Here is a 21,601-nt window from a genome sequence, read left to right on the forward strand (position 1 = left end):
AATAAAATTCATCAATATATAAAAAGTATCACAACTATGGTCAAGTGGGGTCTATTCCAGGGATTCAAGGCTGGATCAATATTTAAAATTCAACCAATGTTATTCACCATATTTAAGGCTGAAGTAGAAAAATCATTAATAATCCTATCAACTTACGCATAAAACACTTGTGACAAAACTCAGTAATCATTCATGAGAAAACTCTGAAGAAAAGTTATAGAGCTAAACTTCCTCACTTTTATATAGAACATCTAAAAAATTTCTACAGCTAAGATTATACTTTTGATGAAAGATGCATGCTTTCCCCCTAAAACTGGGAACAAGTAAAGAATGCCTATTATCACCACCCTGATTCAGCACTGTGCTTGAGGTTCTATCCAGTGCAATAAAGCATAAATAGGGATTAATAGGCATACAGGTAATAAAAGAAGAAATGAAACTGCTTTTATTTGCAGGTGACATGACTGTCTATATAGAAAATCGAAAGGAATTCATGAAAAAGAATTTTTTAATAATTTTTTATTATGTTTTGTTAGTCACCATACAGTACATCCTTAGTTTTTGATGTAATGTTCCATGATTCATTATTTGCGTATAACACCCATTTTTTAAAAACTAATACATGAGTTCGTCAAGGTTGCAAGTTACAAAATAAAGATACAAAAATCAATTATTTCCTATGCACTAGAATAACCATATGGACAACAAAATTAAGAATACAATACCATTTACATTTACTCAAAAAAGAAATACTTAGGTGTAAATATAACAAAACGTATACAGGACATGTGTGAGGGAAAGTACACAACACTGAGAAAGAAACAAAAGTTCTTAATAAATGGAATTCTAAATAAATAGGTTGTGTTCATGGATTGGAATATCCAACAGAGTAAAGATATCACCTCTCCCCAAATTGATATACAGATTTAATAAAATCTTATCAAAATTCCATCACAATTTTTTAAATTTATAGACAAATTTATTCTAAAATTTAAATGGAAAGCAAAGGAACTAAGCAACTTTAGAAAACGAAAAAGTAGGAGGAATTGGTCTACCAGATTTCAAGCATGATATTGGTGAAGGAACAGATACACAGATTAATGGAGTAGAAAAGGAACCCCAAAGTTGACTCACACACTGATTTTTGATTTTTGATAAAGGTTCAAAAATTTTTTAATGGATACCATAATTTAACAAATGTCGCTGGAGCAACTGGACATCCACAAGCACAAAATTTAACCTTGACCCACAACTCACATGTATGACTAAGATTAATGCCATATGGATCATGAATTTAGATGTTAAGTATAAAACTAAAACTTTTAGAAAACTATAAACATTTGAGGAAGGATCATTAGAAACTTTTATCAACAGCTTTATGCCAATAAATTAAACAACCTGGAAAAAATGGATGCCTTCCTGGAAACCTATAAACTACCAAGACTGAAACAGGAAGAAACTGATTATTTAAACAGACTGATTAATTATGAAGAGATTGAAGCAGTGATCAGAAACCTCCCCAAAAACAAGAGTCCAGGGCCTGGCAGATTCCCCGGGGAATTCTACCAAACATTCAAAGTAGAAATAATAGCTATTCTCCTAAAGCAGTTTCAAAAAATAGAAATAGAAGGAGAACTACCAAACTCATTCTATGAAGCCAGTATTACCTTGATCCCCAAACCAGGCAAAGACCCCATCAAAGAGAAGAATTACAGACCGATATCCCTGATGAATATGGACGCCAAAATTCTCAACAAGATCCTAGCTAATAGGATCCAACAGTACATTAAAAGGAGTATCCATTGGGGCGCCTGGGTGGCACAACGGTTAAGCGTCTGCCTTCGGCTCAGGGCGTGATCCTGGCGTTATGGGATCGAGCCCCACATCAGGCTCCTCTGCTATGAGCCTGCTTCTTCCTCTCCCACTCCCCCTGCTTGTGTTCCCTCTCTCGCTGGCTGTCTCTATCTCTGTTGATAAATAAATAAATAAAATCTTAAAAAAAAAAAAAGGAGTATCCATCACAACCAAGTGGGATTCATCCCTGGGATGCAAGGGTGGTTCAACATTCATGAATCGATGAGTGTGAAAGATCATATCAACAAGAAAAGAGTCAAGAACCATATGATCCTTTCAACTGATGAAGAAAAAGCATTTGACAAAATACAGCATCCTTTCCTGATTAAAACCCTTCAGAGTGTAGGGATAGAGGGTACAACCTCAATTTCATAAAAACCATCTATGAAAAGCCTACGGCGAATGTCATTCTCAATGGGGAAAAGCTGAAAACCTTTCCCTTAAGATCAGGAATACAACAAGGATGCCCACTCTCGCCATTATTATTCAACATAGTACTAGATGTCCTTGCAACAGCAATCAGACAACAAAAAGGGATAAAAGGTATCCAAATTGACAAAGAAGCAGTCAAACTGTCTCTCTTCACAGATGACATGATACTCTATATGGAAAACCCAAAAGAATCCACCCCAAACTACTAGAACTTATAGAGCAATTCAGTAATGTGGTGGGATACAAAATCAATGCTCAGAAATCAGTTGCATTTCTATACATGAACAATGACATTGAAGAAAGAGAAATTAGGGAATCCATCCCATTTACAATAGCACCAAAAATCATACGTTATCTCAGAATTAACTTAACCAGAGACATAAAGGATCTATATTCTAGAAACTCAAATCATTCTTGAAAGACATTGAGGAAGACACAAAATGATGGAAAAATATTCCATGCTCATGGATCGGAAGAATAAACAAAATGTCCATGCTACCCAGAGCAATCTACACTTTCAATGCCATCCTGACCAAAATATCAATGACATTTTTCAAAGAACTGGAACAAACAGCCCTTAAATTTGTGTGGAACCAGAAAAGGCCATGAATCGCCAAGGAATTGTTTGAAAAGTAAAAAACAAAGCTGGGGGCATCACGTTGCCAGATTTCAAGCTATACTACAAAGATGTGATCACTAAGACAGCATGGTACTGGCACAAAAACAGACACATAGACCAATGGAACAGAATAGAGAACCCAGAAATGGACCCTCAGCTCTTTGGGCAACTAATCTTTGATAAAGCAGTAAAGAACATCCAGTGGAAAAAAGACAGTCTCTTCAATAAATGGTGCTGGGAAAATTGGATGGCTACATGCAAAAGAATGAAACTTGACCACTCTCTCACACCATACACAAAGAGAAACTCCAAATGGATGAAAGACCTCGATGTGAGACGGGAATCCATCAAAATCCTAGAGGAGAACATAGGCAGCAACCTCCTTGACATCGGCACAGCAACTTTTTTCATGACACATCTCCAAAGGCAAGAGAAACAAAAGAAAAATGAACTTGTGGGACTTCATCAAGATAAAAAGCTTCTGCACAGCCAAGGAAACAGTCAACAAAAGTAAGAGGCAGCCCACGGAATGGGAGAAGATATTTGCAAATGACACTACAGATAAAAGACTGGTATCCAAGATCTACAAAGAACTTCTCAAACTTAATACACGAGAAACAAACAAATCATAAAATGGGCAGAAGATATGAACAGACACTTTTCCAATGATGACATACAAATGGCTAACAGACACATGAAAAAATGTTCAAAATCATTAGCCATCAAGGAAATTCAAATCAAAACCACACTGAGATACCACCTTATGCCAGTTAGAATGGCAAAAATTGACAAGGCAAGAAAGAACAATTGCTGGAGAGGATGTGGAGAAAGGGGATCCCTCCTACATTGTTGGTGGGAATGTGAGTTGGTACAGCCACTCTGGAAAACAGTGTGGAGGTCCCTTAAAAAGTTAAAAATGGAGCTACCCTATGACCCAGCCATTGCACTACTGGGTATTTACCCCAAAGACACAGACGTAGTGAAGAGAAGGGCCATATGCACCCCAATGTTCATAGCAGCATTGTCCACAATAGCCAAATCATGGAAGGAACCGAGATGCCCTTCAACAGATGACTGGATTAAGAAGTTGTGGTCCATATATACAATGGAATATTACTCAGCTATCAGAAAGAATGAGTTCTCAACATTTGCTAGAACATGGACAGCACTGGAGGAGATAATGCTAAGTGAAATAAGTCAAGCAGAGAAAGACAACTATCATATGATTTCTCTCATCTATGGAACATAGGAACTAGGATGATCTGTAGGGGAAGAAAGGGATAAATACAGGGGGGGTAATCAGAAGGGGGAATGAAGCATGAGAGACTATGGACTATGAGAAACAAACTGAGGGCCTCAAAGGGGAGGATGGTGGTGGAATGGGATAGACTGGTGATGGGTAGTAAGGAGGGCACGTATTGCATGGTGCACTGGGTGTTATACACAACTAAAGAATCATCGAACTTTACATCAGAAACCGGGGATGTACTGTATGGTGACTAACATAATATAATAAAAAAACATTAAAAAAAAAAAAAAGAAACAGCAGGAAGATCAGTAGGAGAAGGAAGGGAAGTATGAAGGGGGGGTAAACAGAAGGGGGAATGAACCGTGACAGACTATGGACTCTGGGAATCAAACTGAGGGCTTCAGAGGGGCGGTGGGTGGGGGACTGGGATAGGACGGGGATGGGTATTAAGGAGGGCACATATTGCATGGTGCACTGGGTGTTATACGCAAATAATGAATCATGGAACACTACATCAAAAACTGAGGATACATTGTATGGTAACTAACATAACGTAATAAAAAATTATTATTAAAAAAGATAAAGCCGAACAGATTGCCAGAAAAAAAAAAAAGAAAACTATAAACATTTGAGATAAAATATTCAGGATCTAGGGTTAGGTAATGAGTTTTATACTTGACACCAGATACACAATCCATAAAAAAATGAATATATTGGACTTCATTCAAATAAAAACTTTCATCCTGCAAGACCCATTAAGAAAATGAAAAGTTAATAAACAGTGTAAGAGAAACTATATAAAGAACTCAAAACTCAACAGTAAAAAACAAAACAAAACCGATCCACTTAGAAAATGACCAAAACACACGAATACACATTTCACTGAAGATGATATACAGTTGTCAATAAGCACATGAAAGGATGTCAAAGGCAAATGCAAATAACAATGAATATCACTACATACCTATCAGAATGGCTAAAATATACATAAAAATAGTGAGAACACAATGCTGAGGAAGATGCAGAGGAACTGGATCACTCATTCATTGTTGATAGGAATGTAAAAGGGTACGGTCACTCTGAAAAACAGTTTTGTAGTTTCTTCAAAAAACAAACATGCAACTATCATATGAGTCAACAATTAAAATTACAATCCCGGGTGTTTATCCCATAGAACTGTTTATCCCAAGCACAAAAACCTGCACATGAAATTTCATAACAGCTTTATTCATAAAAGATAAAAACTGGGGGAGGGGGAAATGAGGTGTCCTTCAATGGTGAATGGTTAAACTGTCGTACAACCCCATGATGGAACAGCTCATAGCATGTGATGGAATGAATGATAGATGGACACAATACCAGAGAATTATGTTGAATGAAATGCCAATCCCAGAAGTTCACATATTATACGATTCCATTTTATGTCATTCTCAACTGATTAAACTATACACATGGAGAACAGATTAGTGATTGCCAGAGTAGAGAGGGAATGAAGAGAGCAATGGTAGTGATCCTTGTGGTTAATCGAATGTTCTGTATTAATGTCGATATCCTGGTGGGGATATTGTAGTATAGTTTTGCAAGATGTTACCATTGGTACACAAGATCTCTCAGTATTATTTTTCACAACAGTAAATTGACAAGTATCTCAAAATAAGAAGCTAAAGTATCAAATTCAGTGTTAATGCTTCCTCTCTCCTCCACTTCTAAAGCGAAAACAAAATCTACTTTAGTCCTCTTTGTGTATCTTTCAAATCTATCGTTCTTTCCTTCTTTCATAGCCTAAATCTCTCTTGCCTAGATTATCACAATTACATCCCAACTGACTTCATTGACATTGGATCTGCCCCCTTTTGAATCATTCCCTCACATTTAATTCAATTTGATGACTATATTTAATTATACAATCATTGTGTGCCAGGAATTGGGTTAGTTCTAGAGCTATAAAAGAAATTGTGGCCTCTCCATAATTAAAGAGATGCATGAAAAATGTGCTATTGTAATTCAGTGAGATAAACTCCAAAAAAGAAGCATTCGACTACCTTGTGGATGAAGAGGGAATATAAACTTCTGTTTGGGAGGACAGGTGGCATTTTTCAGTTATTATAAGCTCATATCCTTTCTAAAGCACATATCCACTTATTTATCACTCTGCTTAAAAAGTTAGCAGTGATTTCCCCAGTGTTAATGCATGTACTATTTGAGAAGAAAGTTACAGATTAGAAATTATCTAGAAAGCTATTTTCTCATTAATAAACATTCTTTTTTTTTAAAGATTTATTTATTTGAGAGAGAGAGAGAATGCATGAGTGAGGGGGCAGAGGAAGAGGGAAAGAGAATCTCAAGCAGACTCCACGCTGAGTATGGAGCCCCACACAACCATGAGATCACAGTCTGAGTGGAAACCAAGTGTGGATGCTCAACCCACCATGCCACACAGATGCCCAAACACATTTTCTTGTAGTTTGTGGAAAAGAAAGAGTAAGTTATAAAGAATTTCTTGCTCTATCTTTATCCTAAAAAATTCAGTTAAAAAAGGCATGCAGGTTGGAACAGAGAGAAACCATATAAAATTAGTAGAATTCACTTGTAATACAAGGTTCTGTGGCTAAGATAATGAGAGCACACCTTAGAAAAGTACATATAAGTTTCTTAAAACAAAGTGGAATTGGTTAAGCCTAAATATTCTCTCTCTATGCCTAGATCATTTCTAGCTATTGAACAAAATGATAGCAACTGAAAATGGAGATCAGTGGGGCTACTGTATTATTCTATTGTATTTTTAGTCTCATTATCAATATAACAAGTATATTGTTAATCATTTCACTTTTTAAACATAAGCAGTACACTGTAACTTTAATAATGATTTTATCCTTTATCCTCTGTCCTTATGTGTGACCTTGGTTAATAAATGCTTACTTACTATTTATAGTGGAGGAATAATAGGGACAATTATTTGTAGTCAGCCAATCTGTTACTTGTAGGTTGTAGAATCAGTATTATAAGGAATAATTTCTGAAATGTATATTCACAACAGAACCTCGATGAGAGAAAAAAAGAACCACACAGGTTTGCCAGTACTGCAGGCTGTTTGCTAATTCAGAACACTGTTCCTCAGGTGGCAGTTAAAGGAAAAAAAAAAAAAAACAGTGTCTGGGAGGAAACGATGACTTGAAAGAGAACAGACTTTATGGTCAGAGAGGTAATGTCATGCAGTGAGTGGTTTGCAGACGTCAGGCAGGACAGATTAAATCCAAGTTTCTGTATTTACTACGTGTCTGATTTGGTGCAAACTACCGGGATTCCTTAAATGTCAGTGCTCCTCATTTAACTGATGTCAGTAATAAAAATATCTACTAAATTGGGGTGATTGCTCAGATTAAATGATATACAGGTAAAATACTTAGCTGGATTCTGGCCAAAAACAAGTGCTCAGTAAATGTAAATTTTTATTACTACTATCTTAAAAATAAATGTATTCAGAAGAGCTAGCACATTAAATCTTTATACTGTAGCTGAATATACAGTTGACATTCTTCGCAAATCACACAACCAGATCTTCATCTAAGAGCAGTCTTTTTTACTTAATGAGTCTTACCTTGCACTTCCTTCAGTGTGTGTTGGTGAGACTCTAGCACACTCTTAAGATGTTTTAGGAAAATCAGGGTCAAATTAGAATTCCCAGAAATAGATAAAGGCACAATTGTTTGACCATATTGATCCAAATCCATTTGTCTGGCCTTTTCATCCTTTTCATGTAAAAACTTATTAGCCCCTGAGAGAAAAGTAAAGGAACCTAGAAGTGCCAGTATCTGTAGCAAAATCAATTTCCAATTCCGCCAACTGAACATCGCCCTCTTTATGAACAGGGCACAGAACTGCTGGTGATAGAGGGAATACTAAAGAAGGAAGAAAATAAACATAATATTACAATATTCCTAGACACAAACAGAGGTGAAATTCATTAAGATGAATGAACACTCTGGAATTTTATGGTGGAAGACACATAAAAATTTATCTAAATAAATACTGAGAACAGAATCTAAGCACAGTATGATACTACATAAGAGTATGATCAGTCTTTTCTTTATAAGGCATGGGTCAACAAACTATGACCTGTTTTTGTAAATCAAGTTTTCCTGGAACACAGCTATATATCCATTCATTTCTGTGTTGTCTATGGTTGTGTTTGTGCTACAAGAACAGGATGGAGCGACTGCAAGAGAGATCATGTGGCCAACCCCACCTTACATATCTATTATTCCCTTATGTAAGTTTGCTGCCCTCTGTTGTAAGGTATTAAATACAGTGTTTAAGGTCTGACGTTTCATATAACACACTTGAAATCTCAACAGGATGATTTTCCCCAGACTCCTAAAAGTCAGAAAACCAGGCTTCTTTATAGGAGAAAGAGATAAGGAAAAGGAGGAAGGAGAAGGAAAGAAATGCTGGGTAACTTACGGGGACTTCCCATGCTGAGGACTGCACTGATTAGAGAAAGATCCCTCATGCATTATCAATTCCCATTGCAAAAATTTACAATATTGGGCATGTTTTATTACTAAAAATCATGCTCTTTCCAGTTCATAGCTTCAGTGAACTACCAAATTTCTGGGTTAGCAATTTGAAAAAAAAAAAAGAATTCTAAGACATAAAAAAGAACTGAGGAATAGCAATGGTGAGAGTGACAGCTGAGATTTTTACCTAGACCTCATTTCTTCTGCATTGGGAAATTAATCAGGTTGTGGTACAGACTGCTCCCTGTCTGGTCGGGTGTGGTGGTTAAGAACTCCATACTACCTTTGTTCAAATAGTAAACAAAAATGTACCTCTTGTGCCCTAATCAAATAAATATACATCAGGTTTCTTAGCAAAGGTGCTTACCCCAGTATTAAACATAATAGCAGGGCTTTCATTCATAGTAGAACAATTGCTTGACATATTCCTATTCTGGTTCTTCACTGAGACTTCACTCATCACAAAGGGAGGTAGAGTTTGGGTAGCTTGGATATCTGCTTGTGAATCTTCCAGATTACTGACTCTACATTAAAAAAAAATAGTACAACGCATTTAATTTCAACTCTACCCCATAATAACTTGTTTGGAGAATGTGAGTTATAACATTCAACTCAGAAGGTGCCTTGGTTTGCTTACTGACTTGGCAGGGGCATTTTATGGAGGCAACAGGGTAACTCTGGTAGAGGATTGGTTCCCAAACACCAATCACAGGACTGCTGGCAGACCATAACGAGGCTAGGAAAATTAGGGCAAGGTATTGAATGTTTCATTATGTTGAACTCATTGAAGTTAAAGATTAACGTCTAATTCATACTTTGGGTAAATCAAAATATCTGTTCTTTTTTAAAAACGATAGTGGCACTTTTTTGTGTTATTACTGTAGAAAAAAAAATCGTGTCAGTTCTCTCCTCTCCACACCTCTTAAATTTCCAGTGTGTGACTCTGAGTTTGGTGAGTTTACAAAAGGGACCAAGATGTGATTCTTAGTCCCCAGTGGTTTTTATTTTCCCTATGCATCATTGCTCACCTAAAAAAGACTTCTTCCATGGTAGTAATAGAGACACCAAAGCTAGAAATGCCTAACTCATACCGTCTCTTTTCCAGATCAGTAAATAGATCTTCAAAGCTAGAATAAGAATTAGAAAAAAAATTAGAAGGGGAAGGAAAAGGGGGAAGGGGAGGAGTAAAAGTTGGTACCAAATCAGAAGATTTTCATATTTATATATTTTTATCCTGAATTGATTTCCCTTCTGCAGTGGGGAAACTGTAGCTTAGTCTTCACTTCAATGCTTAAATAGAAACTAGTAAACTGCTCTAGCACATTGTTTCTCACTCTACTTAATTCTCGAAAACACACAATTTTGGTCTTCCAATAAACAACCAAGAGACTCTATATATGTTAATAACTCTAGCTAGCTCACATGAATTAACTTGTCACACACATATACAGGCCATGGTTCTTATTATTCAGCAAGTTTAAAAAAAATTTTCAAATTAACAGGAGAAAAAAGCCACTCATAGAGTCAATGGAGCAGGTGTAGTAGAAATGGGAGACACAGACAGAACCAAGTGATTCAATAGTCAAGAAAAGCCATGGAAATTGAGCCAGATGCAATGTAGAGACATCAAGACTTTTAAAGAATAGTTTTCCTGAGAAGATTTTACAGTACTTCACGTTTAAAAGATGATCTTTTCCAAAAACCTCCAGGTCTCAAAGCCATCGAATATATTTTTAATGAGGAACATGTAAACCATGCACACTCTCAGTGTTGGAGGAACTAAAAATTCCCTCTTTTGGAAGATCTATCAAAATTTCCTCCATATTCAAACTTAAATTATTTTACATTTAATTCTATTTAGTTTTGCACATTGGTTCTAAACTAACACCATTAATTATATAGAACAGGTATAATCTACCCACATGACAGCCCTTCACATGTTTTAAGTCCATTTCCTCTGGTGTTTGTTCATTCCCAATGCTTGACTTTTCTCTTTCTTTCTTTCTTTCTTTCTTTCTTTCTTTCTCTTTTTTTTTGTTTCCCTAGTGATTTTTTTATAATGATTTTTTATGATGTTCGTCACCATACAGTACATCCTTAGTTTTTGATGTAATGTTCCATGATTCACTATTTGCGTATAACACCCAGTGCACCATGCAATATGTGCCCTCCTTACTACCCATCACTGGCCTATCCCAGTGCTTGGCTTTTCAACTAGGAGTCACACGTTTTCTTCTTTTTCTTTAATTTTAGTTAAGAAATTGATGTGTACATCATATAAAATTTAGAAATGAATGTACAAAAATAGAAATATCACAACATCATGGCCCATAGATATCCACTGTTAATACACTAATATTTTGGCATATTTATTTATTTTTGTTTCCTTTGGCTTTATACAATATATGACAAAATTAAACTGTATGAGGCTTTAAATGCACAAATATAGCACTAAGTGGAGATAAATATCCATTAACAGCTTAATGAATAAATTCTGGTATGATATTATGAAATAATAAGATCTAAGTGAAGTGTAGATTTCTCCTTGGTTATCTTAAAAATGGGAAGTCCTAAAAGTCCTACCATAAACAGTTGACCAAAAATGCAGGTAAGTAAACAAGATGCAGAACATTATTATGATAGGATTTCATTTCTGTTAAATCATAAAACTAATTTATTGTTATTATTATTGAATCCATGTCAATATATGTATGTGATCTACAACATATTATACTTATGTCAGTATATGCATGTAATGATCCTGAAAAATATACACAGAAATTTTCCTTGTGATTATTCCCATAGGGAGTGATTATGGGAGACTTTCACTTTCTAATTCATACACTCCAGAACTAAATAAGTTTCTTGATTTTCTCATCATGCAATCATGTGTTGATTAGCACACCCTAGGCTCCAAAGTGATATTCAGTAAGGAAAAAGATAGTAATAGATAAATAAACTAAAAAACTGTATGAGCCAGTCATAAAGGGAAAAACATATATTTTTCTAATATATGTTTTATTATATATAATAAATATAAAAATTATACATTCTATATATCCTATATATTATACTTGAGAGGAACACAAAAAAATATTAAAAAGAAAAAAATTGACCACCTTGAGTATAGCTGTTTTTCCCATGTTTATTATATATGATATATAATACATATAAATATATATGTTATGAAGACAATCTATAATCTAAAGATGAGAATATAGAAAAATATGAAAACAGAAAAAAATGTGACTACCTAAAGTATAACACTGTTAACATTTGATATACTTACTTCCACCCATTATAAAGTTTTTTTCATTACATATATATATTTTTTAAAGATTTTTTTTGACAGAGAGAGACAGACAGCGAGAGAGGGAACACAACCAGGGGGAGTGGGAGAGGAAGAAGCAGGCTCCCAGCAGAGCAGGGAGCCCAATGCGGGGCTCTATCCCAGAACCCTGGGATCACGCCCTGAGCCGAAGGCAGATGCTTAACAACTGAGCCACCCAGCTGCCCCTCATTACATATATTTTTAAATAAAGATTTTTTTTCCCCTGAGGCTTCACAAAGTATACTACTTGTAAACGAATTTTCTCATAAGTACATAGCTGAATAACCAGCCAGATAAGATAGAGAACATTTCCAGAATTCCACAGGGGGATTCTAACAAGTCCTTTCTTAGTCAATAACTTCTTTCCTGCAAGTGTGCGTGTGCACATGCACACACACACACACACACACTCCTATGCATCTTATGGAAATTTTATTTATTATTATTTTTAAAAGACTCCATTTTTAAGTAAGTCTACACCTAATGTGGGACTCAAACGAACAACCCCAAGATCAAGAGTTACACGCTCCACTGACTGAGCCCACCAGACACCCCTCTTATCAAGGTTAATTTTAATTTTAGAATTATGTAAAGATTTTTTTCTTTTCTTGAACTTCATGTAAATGGAATCCTACAGCCTGTACTTTTTTTTAATCCAATGTTTCAATGTCTGTGAGATACATTCATGTCGTATATACCACTAGTTTATTCTTTTTTTATTGCTATATTCTTCCATTTTCCTGTTGATGGACATTTTGGTGGCTTTGGTTTGGAGCTATTATGAATAGCATCTACAAATATAAACACTCTTTTACATCTCTTCTGATGGACATGTGTTTTTAAGGCATATGCTAGGAATAATTGCAGGGTCATAGGAAAAGCACATATTTAGCTTAGTAAAAATGGCTGTTCATTTTCCAAAGCAGTTTTACTGTTTTATACTTCTATCAGCAATAAGATCCATTTACCATGCTCATATGCTATAGTCTGTCTTTTTAGTTTTAGCCATTCTTGTGGGTGTGTAGTGGTAATGTACTGGTTGGTCTCTATTGTTTGCAGGTTTCCTCATAGTTCTGGGAAAAATTCTTGACATAGTGTTCTCTTTTCTGCCATAAGTATTGGTCAGATCTTTATTAGTCAATCAGGAATTTCACATCATTTTATCTCATTTTCCCTCCTCCAAACTGTTCTAGAGTCACAGTGTCCTCTTTAATTAGATTGAGACTATAAAGCAGAGAATTTCTGAAGTTTCCTATTTTTGGAAATTATTTTCAAAGTAGGCATTTCTCATGATTTCTTAGATTGGTGCTTTTATTTCAAAATTCAGTATCCTTTCTACAGCCCATTCTTTTTCCCTTTCATCCTTATGAAAGAGATTGATATTTATCCAGGACTGACTTATAATCATATAAAACCTGTGGAAGAAATTCTGTCAAAGACAAAGATGAATTTTTGCATGCTTTAGTGATTTTAGTTATCATTCTAGGTTTTGGTGTGTGTGTGTGTGTGTGTGTGTGTGTGTGTGTGTGTGTGTGTGTGTGTTTGTGTTTTGCCCTGAATCAACCATGGGATCATTGGTGTCAATTTTTGAAGTTTAAAATTAGAGTGAGATTGGCACATCTCCAGTTTTCTAACACTGTGGGTGTTGATGGGAGAACATAAGACTTTGTAGATAACGTGGCTTATGTTTTAATCCAACTGTATGATCATTACTATTTGATTTAATCTCTCTTGATTTACTACTGATTTAATCTTACTATTTGGTATAATCTTTCTTTTTTTTTTTTTTTTATGATGATATGTTAGTCACCATACAGTACATCATTGGTTTTTGATGTAGTGTTCCATGAGTCATTGTTTGCATATAACACCCAGTGCTCCATACCATATGTGCCCTCCTTAATACCCTTCACTGAGCTAGCCCATCCCCCAGAGTCTAAAACCCTCAGTTTGTTTCCCAGAGTCCATAGTCTCTTGTGGTTCATTTCCCCCTCTGTTTACCACCGCCCCCCCATTCATTTTCCCCTTCCTTTTCCTAATGCTCTACCTGCTATTCCTTATGTTCCACAAATGAGTGAAACCATATGATAATTGCCTTTCTCTGCTTGACTTATTTCACTTAGCATAATCTCCTCTAGTTCCATCCATATTGATGCAAATGTTGGGTAATCATTCTTTCTGATGGCTGAGTAATATTATTAAAGTCCTTCATATTCTTCTGGAATATGTCAACTGGCTTGACTTTAGGAAAATACTACTGCAACTACTTACTTATATATTGGAAGAAGATAAAAATATCATACTCTGAAAGTCACTGATGAGTATACTTGGTTTCCATTTCCCTTTATTAGGATGGTTATCTCAGGTAGGGTTATTATTATTTGTGACTACCTTTGATGAAAAACTTGGCTAGCAAGTGTAGTCATTTACTCTGAGTTCCCGTCATGTTGGCTTCAAGAGCCACCACTAACGTTATTTTCGTCTCATTACATTTATATTTCCATTCACTCCACTCACCAATTTTGACGCTACCAAAACATACCATCAATCATAACTAATTAAAACCAAAAGTTATAGCCAAATGTGGCATTCTTCTTTTCAATTCAAGTGATAGCAATGACTGGAGTTTTGAATTGTTAAATAAACTCTATTTACTAAGCCTGAAGAAACCAGGAAAAGCAATAATATTTGGTCATCTAAAATCAATCATTTTGCATTCTCTGGATTCATACCTGTGTGTGTACTCTTTGGGTAGAACAAAAGATACTTCATTATTAACATTCTTCTCCAAAGTGGCTGTTGGTATATGATACTGAAGCAATTTGGAGATTTCTTCAACATTACAGTGAGCTTCCTTCACCATGACAATGTGGTATCCCACACCTGAGAAAATCCATTTAGAAGAACAAATAAAACAATTTTGTATTTCCAATATTCTTGGAAGACCATAGTTGGCTTTCCATGGTTTGGGTGAGCTAGAAGAAGATAAGGTATGTTAATCATATGCCTATAAGCCTAAGAAGTCTAATAAATACTTCTTTTGTAATTTCATTAAATTTCTAAGGGACTGATAGAACAGAGATGGAAAATAAAGCTTGGTTATATGGCCTCTTATTCTATTGACACTGAAATCTGAGAAGACAAGGTTAATATTCATTAAGCAGATATGTATTTGGTGCCTATTATATATAAGGCAGTAAATTAATCAGATAAAATTCCCTTCCTTCAGAGATCTGAGAAATCTTTCCAAAGTACTCTACACCTCCAACAGCTGCACTATACTAGTCTTGCAAAGCTGGAGAAAAGGTTAAGGAGTAGGAAAAAACGCCTCCAGGGTACTCCAGAGCTTTGTGGAAAACATTGCAGTGGTACTCAGATAGCTCAGGGCAGGACAAAAGAGCTGAGAGAAACGCTTCTGGGGTACCTCAGTACTTCACTTCAATGGCCCTTTGAAGGTCAGAGAGAGGGCAGCAGGGTAGACAGAAAACCTTTAAGGTGAAGAAAATAGTGCAGAAATGGAAATCAAAGAGGATTTGTCAGATACAAAAAGCTGAGAACTAGACTATAGCTTAAAGAGATCTCCATGATCTCATTCATGTACAGATCCCAACCTTTGCTAAGAGCAAAATCCTAATCCTATTACTAAAACATTTGAAGACAGTGATGGAGAAAATCTAAACAAAGGTGTAATACATCCCAGTATTTGCTCAAATATACATTATAGTGACTAAGTCTTCCGTAATAGTGGCCTAACAGATCAGGGTATACCATTTTCTGTGGATAAATATCAACTACTTTAGTTTCCAGTATTATTTTATTCAAAAGTTTAATCATAAAAATAACAAAACATGCAAGGAAACTGGAAAATATAACCCTAAGTGTGATGGAAAAAATAAAGAGAAGCAGACACAGAAATGTTTTCCAAACAAAGGAAAAATATATCTCCAGAATATGACTCTATTAAATGGAGATTTACATAATTTACCTGACAGAGAGTTTAAAATTACATCATAAAGATGCTCAGCAAGGTCAGGATATCAGCCCATGAACAAAGTGGGAATTTCAACAAAGAAACAGAAAGTTTAAGAAGTACCAAAAAGAAAAGAAAGACACAAGAAGTGTAAGACAAATAGCTGAAGTATACAATAACTCAAATGAAAAATTCATTAGAGGGGTTCAAAAGTGGACTATATAAAGTGGACAAAAGGATAGGGGACCTCAACGTCAAGTCACGAAATTATTCACTCAGAGGAACAAAAAGAAAAAAGAATGAGAAAGAGTAAATAAATCCCAAGAGACTTATGGTATCACTAAGTAGAGCAATATATACAATATGGTAGTCTCATAAGGGAGGGAGGGAGGGAGGGAGGGAGGGAGGGAGGAGGAGGAGGAGGAGGAGGAGGAGGAGGAGGAGGAGGAGGAGGAGGAACTAGAAAGTTTATTCAAAAAATAATGGCTGAAAACTTCCCAACCAAGGAAAGGAAATGGATTTAGAGTCACAAATGCAAAGGACCTAAAGAAGATGAATCCAAAGATATCTATAATAAGACACTATAATCAAATAGTACAAAGTCAAAGACAAAGAGAAGATTTTTGAAAGCAGCAATAGAAAAGCAAGTTGTTACATACAAGGGAATGCCCATTAGACAATTAGCTGATTTTTCAGCAGAAACCTTGAAGAGAGAGGGAATGATGAGATAGCAACCAAGAAACAACCAAGAATACTCTACCTGGCAAAACTATCCTTCAAAAATGAAGGAGAAAGACTTTCCTAGATAAACAAAAGCTGAGAGAACTCATTACCACCAGATCTGCATTATAAGAAATGTCAAAGGGAGTTCTTCAAATTGGAAAGTATGGTTAAAAAACGGGATGCCATGAGAGACTATGGACTCTGAGAAACAAACTGAGGGCTTCAGAGGGGAGGGGGGTGGGGAAATGGGATAGGCTGGTGATGGGTAGTAAGGAGGGCACGTATTGCATGGTGCACTGGGTGTTATACGCAACTAATGAATCATCGAACTTTACATAAAAAACCAGGGATGTACTGTATGGTGACTAACATAATAAAAAAAATATTTAAAAAACCCCAAAAAACAAACAACAACAACAACAAAAAAACCCACAACAGGATGCTAACCAGTAATATAAAATCATATGAAAGTATAAATCTCACAGATAATGATAAATATACAAATACAGAATAATGTATATTGTAATGATGGTGGGTAAGCTACTTTTAATCCTATTATAAAAGTTAAAAGTATTAAAAAACTATAACTAAACATGTGTTATATTATTACTAAAACATTAAAAATAAAATATACAATACATAATATAAAGATATATAAATGTGCCATCAATAACTAAAGTGTTATAGGAGAAGTAAAGAGAACAGTTTTTGTATGCAATGGAGGTTAAGTTATCAGCTTATAATATACTGTTATATTTTATGTGAGTCCCATAACCACAAAGAAAATATGTCTAGAAATTACACAAAAGAAAAAGAGATCAAAGCGTATCAATACAAAAAATCAGTAAAAAGGAAATGAAGACACCAAGACAGGAAAAGAGGGACACAAGAACTATAAGACAAACAGAACACAACTAACAAAGTAGTACTTCCCTATCAAAATCTATATTAAACAAAAACAGATTAAACTCTCCAATCAAAAGACAGAACAACTGAACAGATTTTTTTAAAAAGTAAGAACCATTCCTACAAGAAAACACTGGGTAAAAGCTTCTTGACATTGGTCTTAGCAATGATGTTTTTTGGATATGAAACCAAAAGCACAGCAAAGAAAATAAAAAATAAACAAATGTGACCACAACAAACTAAAAAGATTCTGGAGGTGCCTGGATGGCTCAGTCGGTTAAGCATCCAACTCTTGGTTTCGCCTCAGGTCAGGATCTCATGGTCATGGGATTGAGCCCTGAGTCATCAGGCTCTGTGCTCAGTGGAGAGTCTTTTTGAAGATTCTCTCTCTCTGTACCTCCCTCCATTCACTATCTGTCTCTCTCTCACTCTCTAAAATAAATCAATAAATCTTTTTAAAAAATTAAAAAAATAAAAAGATTCTGACTGGCAAGGGAAACAATCAACAAAATGGAAAAGTAACCTACACAATAAAAGAAAATGCTTGCAAACCAAAAATTCCTAGGAGAAAACACAGGAAGTAATTTCTTTGATATTGACTATAGAAACATTTTTCTAGATAGGTCTCCTCTGGCAAGGGAAACAAAAGCAAAATTAAACTACTGAGGCTACATCAAAACTAGCTTTTGCACAGTGAAGGAAATTGTCAACAAAACAAAAAGTACCCTAAGTGGGAGAAGATATTTGCAAATGATATCCAATAAAGGGTTAATATCCACAATATACAAAGAAATTATACAACTCAACATCAAAAACTAAATAGTCCAATTTAAAAATGGGTAGAAGACATGAACAGACATTTCTCTGAAGACACACAGATGGCTAATTGACACATGAAAAGATGCTCAACATCACTCATCATCAGGGAATCACACCTGTCAGAAGGGTTAAAACCAGTAATACAAGAAACAACAGGTGATAGTGAGGATGTGGAGAAAAAAGAACCCTCTTGCACTGTTGGTGGAAATGGAAACTGATGCAACCACTGTGGAAAACAGTGTGGAGGTTACTAAAAAAATTAAAAATAGAATTACTATATGATCCAGATATTTCTCTGAGTATTTACGCTTAACACAAACGTTCCAATTCAAAAAGATATATGCACCCCTATGTCTACTGCAGCATTATTTACCAGAGCCGAGTTATGGAAGCAACCTAAGTGTCCATCCATTGATGAACAAATAAAGAAGATGTGGTAAATATATACAATGGAATATTACTTAGCCATAAAAAATGAAATCTTGCCATTTGTAACAACATGGATAGACCTAGAGGGTGTCATGCTAAGTGAAATAAATCAGACAAAAACAAATACCAAATAATTTCACTTGCATGTAGAATCTAAAAAAAAAGACAAGTAGACAAAAACAGACTCAAAGATACAAGGAAGAAACTGTCAGTTACCAGAAACAGAAGGGGTTGGAGGTCAAGCAAATAGGTGAAGGGGATTAAGAGGGATAAACTTCTGGTTATAAAATAAATAAGCAATGGGGATATAATACACAGCATGGGGAATACAGTCAATAATATTGTAATAACTTTGTATGGTTACAGATGGTAACTAGATTTATCATGGGGATCATTTTGTAATGTATTAAATACTGAATCACTATGATGTACACCTGAAAATAATATGACACTGTATGTCAATTATACTTCCATATTAAAAATAAATAAACTATGAACATTACTTCAAAGGGCTCATAGTTGAGCTCCAAATAAAAGGACAGAGAAAATCACAGACGGTTTGAGGAGACAGACAAAAATTATGGAAATTATATTAGAATAATATAACTAAGACATCAATATCCATGAAGATTATGTTTGAAGAATATTAAGATACCAATATCCAAAAAAATAATCAAAGGGAAAGAGACCATATATTTTTTTCAGGAAAACTGAAGAGCCACAGCACCGCAGGGATCCCTTGACCATGATGGCTATACGGTCACCCAGGAAGTCAGCTTCATCCATATAGTGGGTGGTCAATAAGATGGTACGATCCTGTTTATACTGCTGAAGAATATCCCAAGTGGCCCTCCTTGAGGCTGGGTCCATGCCGGATGTTGGCTCATCAAGTATCACCACCTAAAGTCCAGAAGAACAATTTCATAACCACTAAGCATTATGTACTAGTGTCACTAAGGTCTTACCACTTATGGGGCTTACTCTGGTTTTGTTTTTCAGTCACTTGTTCAATTAAGCTAAGATAACAAGTTTAGACTAAAACTGAATTAGGAATGCTAGAATAATTCCAAACCTGTGACAAATTTATTACAATAATTTGATAATGTGAATTCCATATGGGATTTAATTTGTATCTTCCTTTTACAGTGTTAGATCCTTATCAGCTCTCAGGTTTTTGTTGGCTGATTTTTTTAGACCAGCTTCAGGGGGATCCATTTTTAGTGCCCCCTCCTGCTTTTTTTTTTTTTTTTTTTTTTACCTTGGAGCCCCCTATAAGTGCTATGATCATGGAGAGTCTGCGCTTCATTCCTCCACTCAGTGAACATGAAAATGCATTACGCTTATCTAGCAGGTTAAAAGCTGCCAGCATATGATCAATTTCTGTAAGACGTGCCTTTCGAGGCATTCCTTTTACCTAGAAAGAGAAGCCAGAGTTTACATGGTGCTTCCAGCTTTGTCCTTAGAAAACTTTACACAAGCCTTTTCTTATATGACTTCTATAGTGTCTTCTTCCCTTTGCCTATCTTTACGTTTAAAGGAGAATTCATCAAAAACCAGTTCTTGAACTTTCTAAGAATAAGGATATCGATAGTTGGTAAACTATCTGAAGTACATCAATAGAGTGGGAAAAAGGAACGTATCTTTTTTTGGCTTACCACACAATAGAAATAAAGGTGTTCTGACACAGTCAAATAATCAAACAACAAGTTTTGTTGGGGACACAAGCCCAAGTTTTTCCTGATCTGGACCATCTGCTGTGAGACGTCATACCCATTAATATAGACCTCTCCACTGGTAGCAGGATAGAGACCTAGGGATCAAGCAGAAGACATAACAATACCTCAGCTTTCATGAGAGAACACAACAACAAACTTTTCATTAAAACTTTAAATTTGAATTCTATGTATGGATTACTTATTAGAATTAGCAATATCTCTCAGAAGAAAATTCCAAAAATACCAACTGTTATATTTGAGGTGATGAGATTAAAAATCATTAATTTTTATTTGATTAACTTCATTTTCTAATATTCAATGGGTATTAATGAGTACAAATCACTCAGGTAAATAATAACACTAAAGAGTTCGTTATATTAGAACTTAACAGCATTGCCATCAGCCACTTGACAACGTTTATGAATTATGTTATGAATTGTACACTGCCCTAGACTGTGGTAAACTCTTTTAACTTGAAAGCACAAATAATAAAACTGTTATCCTTGAAGAATTTAAATTCTAGTCAGGGGAGGTAACACATAGTAACCTAAAATAGCTTCAAAGTATTTATATAATTTTTATCCATAGCTCTCATAATTATCAGTTAAGTTTAAAGAAGAAAGTATCATTTTAAATCCAGTAACTCATTAATACTACTTTATACTTACTGTGGTAAGCATTGAGTACTGTACAGAATTGCAAAATCCCTGAAACTAATATAACATTGTATGTCAACGATACTTCAATATTATAAAAAAAGAAAACGACCAAGAGGATGTGTTCAGAAATATCCATCCAACATGATGTCTCAAATTATCCCTGTTGTGAAGCAGTACCCTTCATCATATTTATTCCAGACATTTTCATTTTTAACAACGTAACCTAATTTTAGATGCATTGAAATGAGACTGTTTAGCTGATCACCCCCTTTGACTTCTTATTTCTGCAGTGGACCTTTCATTTCTGATTTTAGTGATTTGAATCTTCTCTGGTTTTTTTCCTGGTCAATATAGCTAAAGATTTGTCACTTTCATTGA

At 35.2% G+C, this 21,601-nt stretch overlaps 1 protein-coding gene across 1 annotated transcript in view; it reads right to left on the reverse strand.

Moving 5' to 3' along the window:
• The window catches only part of LOC123778839 (phospholipid-transporting ATPase ABCA3-like), a 144,981-nt gene that overhangs the window by 73,827 nt on the left and 49,553 nt on the right, over nucleotides 1-21,601 (reverse strand). The window contains exons 12-18 of the mRNA XM_087865578.1: nucleotides 20,505-20,659; nucleotides 20,108-20,263; nucleotides 19,539-19,749; nucleotides 14,735-14,885; nucleotides 9,700-9,798; nucleotides 9,039-9,195; nucleotides 7,753-8,053 (exon numbers count right to left, since the gene is read on the reverse strand). Coding sequence (XP_087721704.1) covers nucleotides 7,753-8,053; nucleotides 9,039-9,195; nucleotides 9,700-9,798; nucleotides 14,735-14,885; nucleotides 19,539-19,749; nucleotides 20,108-20,263; nucleotides 20,505-20,659 — 1,230 coding nt within the window. The remainder of the gene's footprint in view (nucleotides 1-7,752; nucleotides 8,054-9,038; nucleotides 9,196-9,699; nucleotides 9,799-14,734; nucleotides 14,886-19,538; nucleotides 19,750-20,107; nucleotides 20,264-20,504; nucleotides 20,660-21,601) is intronic.

This window comes from Ursus americanus, chromosome 2, assembly GCF_024610735.1.
Source record: "Ursus americanus isolate L20-20 chromosome 2, mUrsAme1.1.p, whole genome shotgun sequence".
NCBI classification, from domain to species: Eukaryota; Metazoa; Chordata; class Mammalia; order Carnivora; family Ursidae; genus Ursus; species Ursus americanus.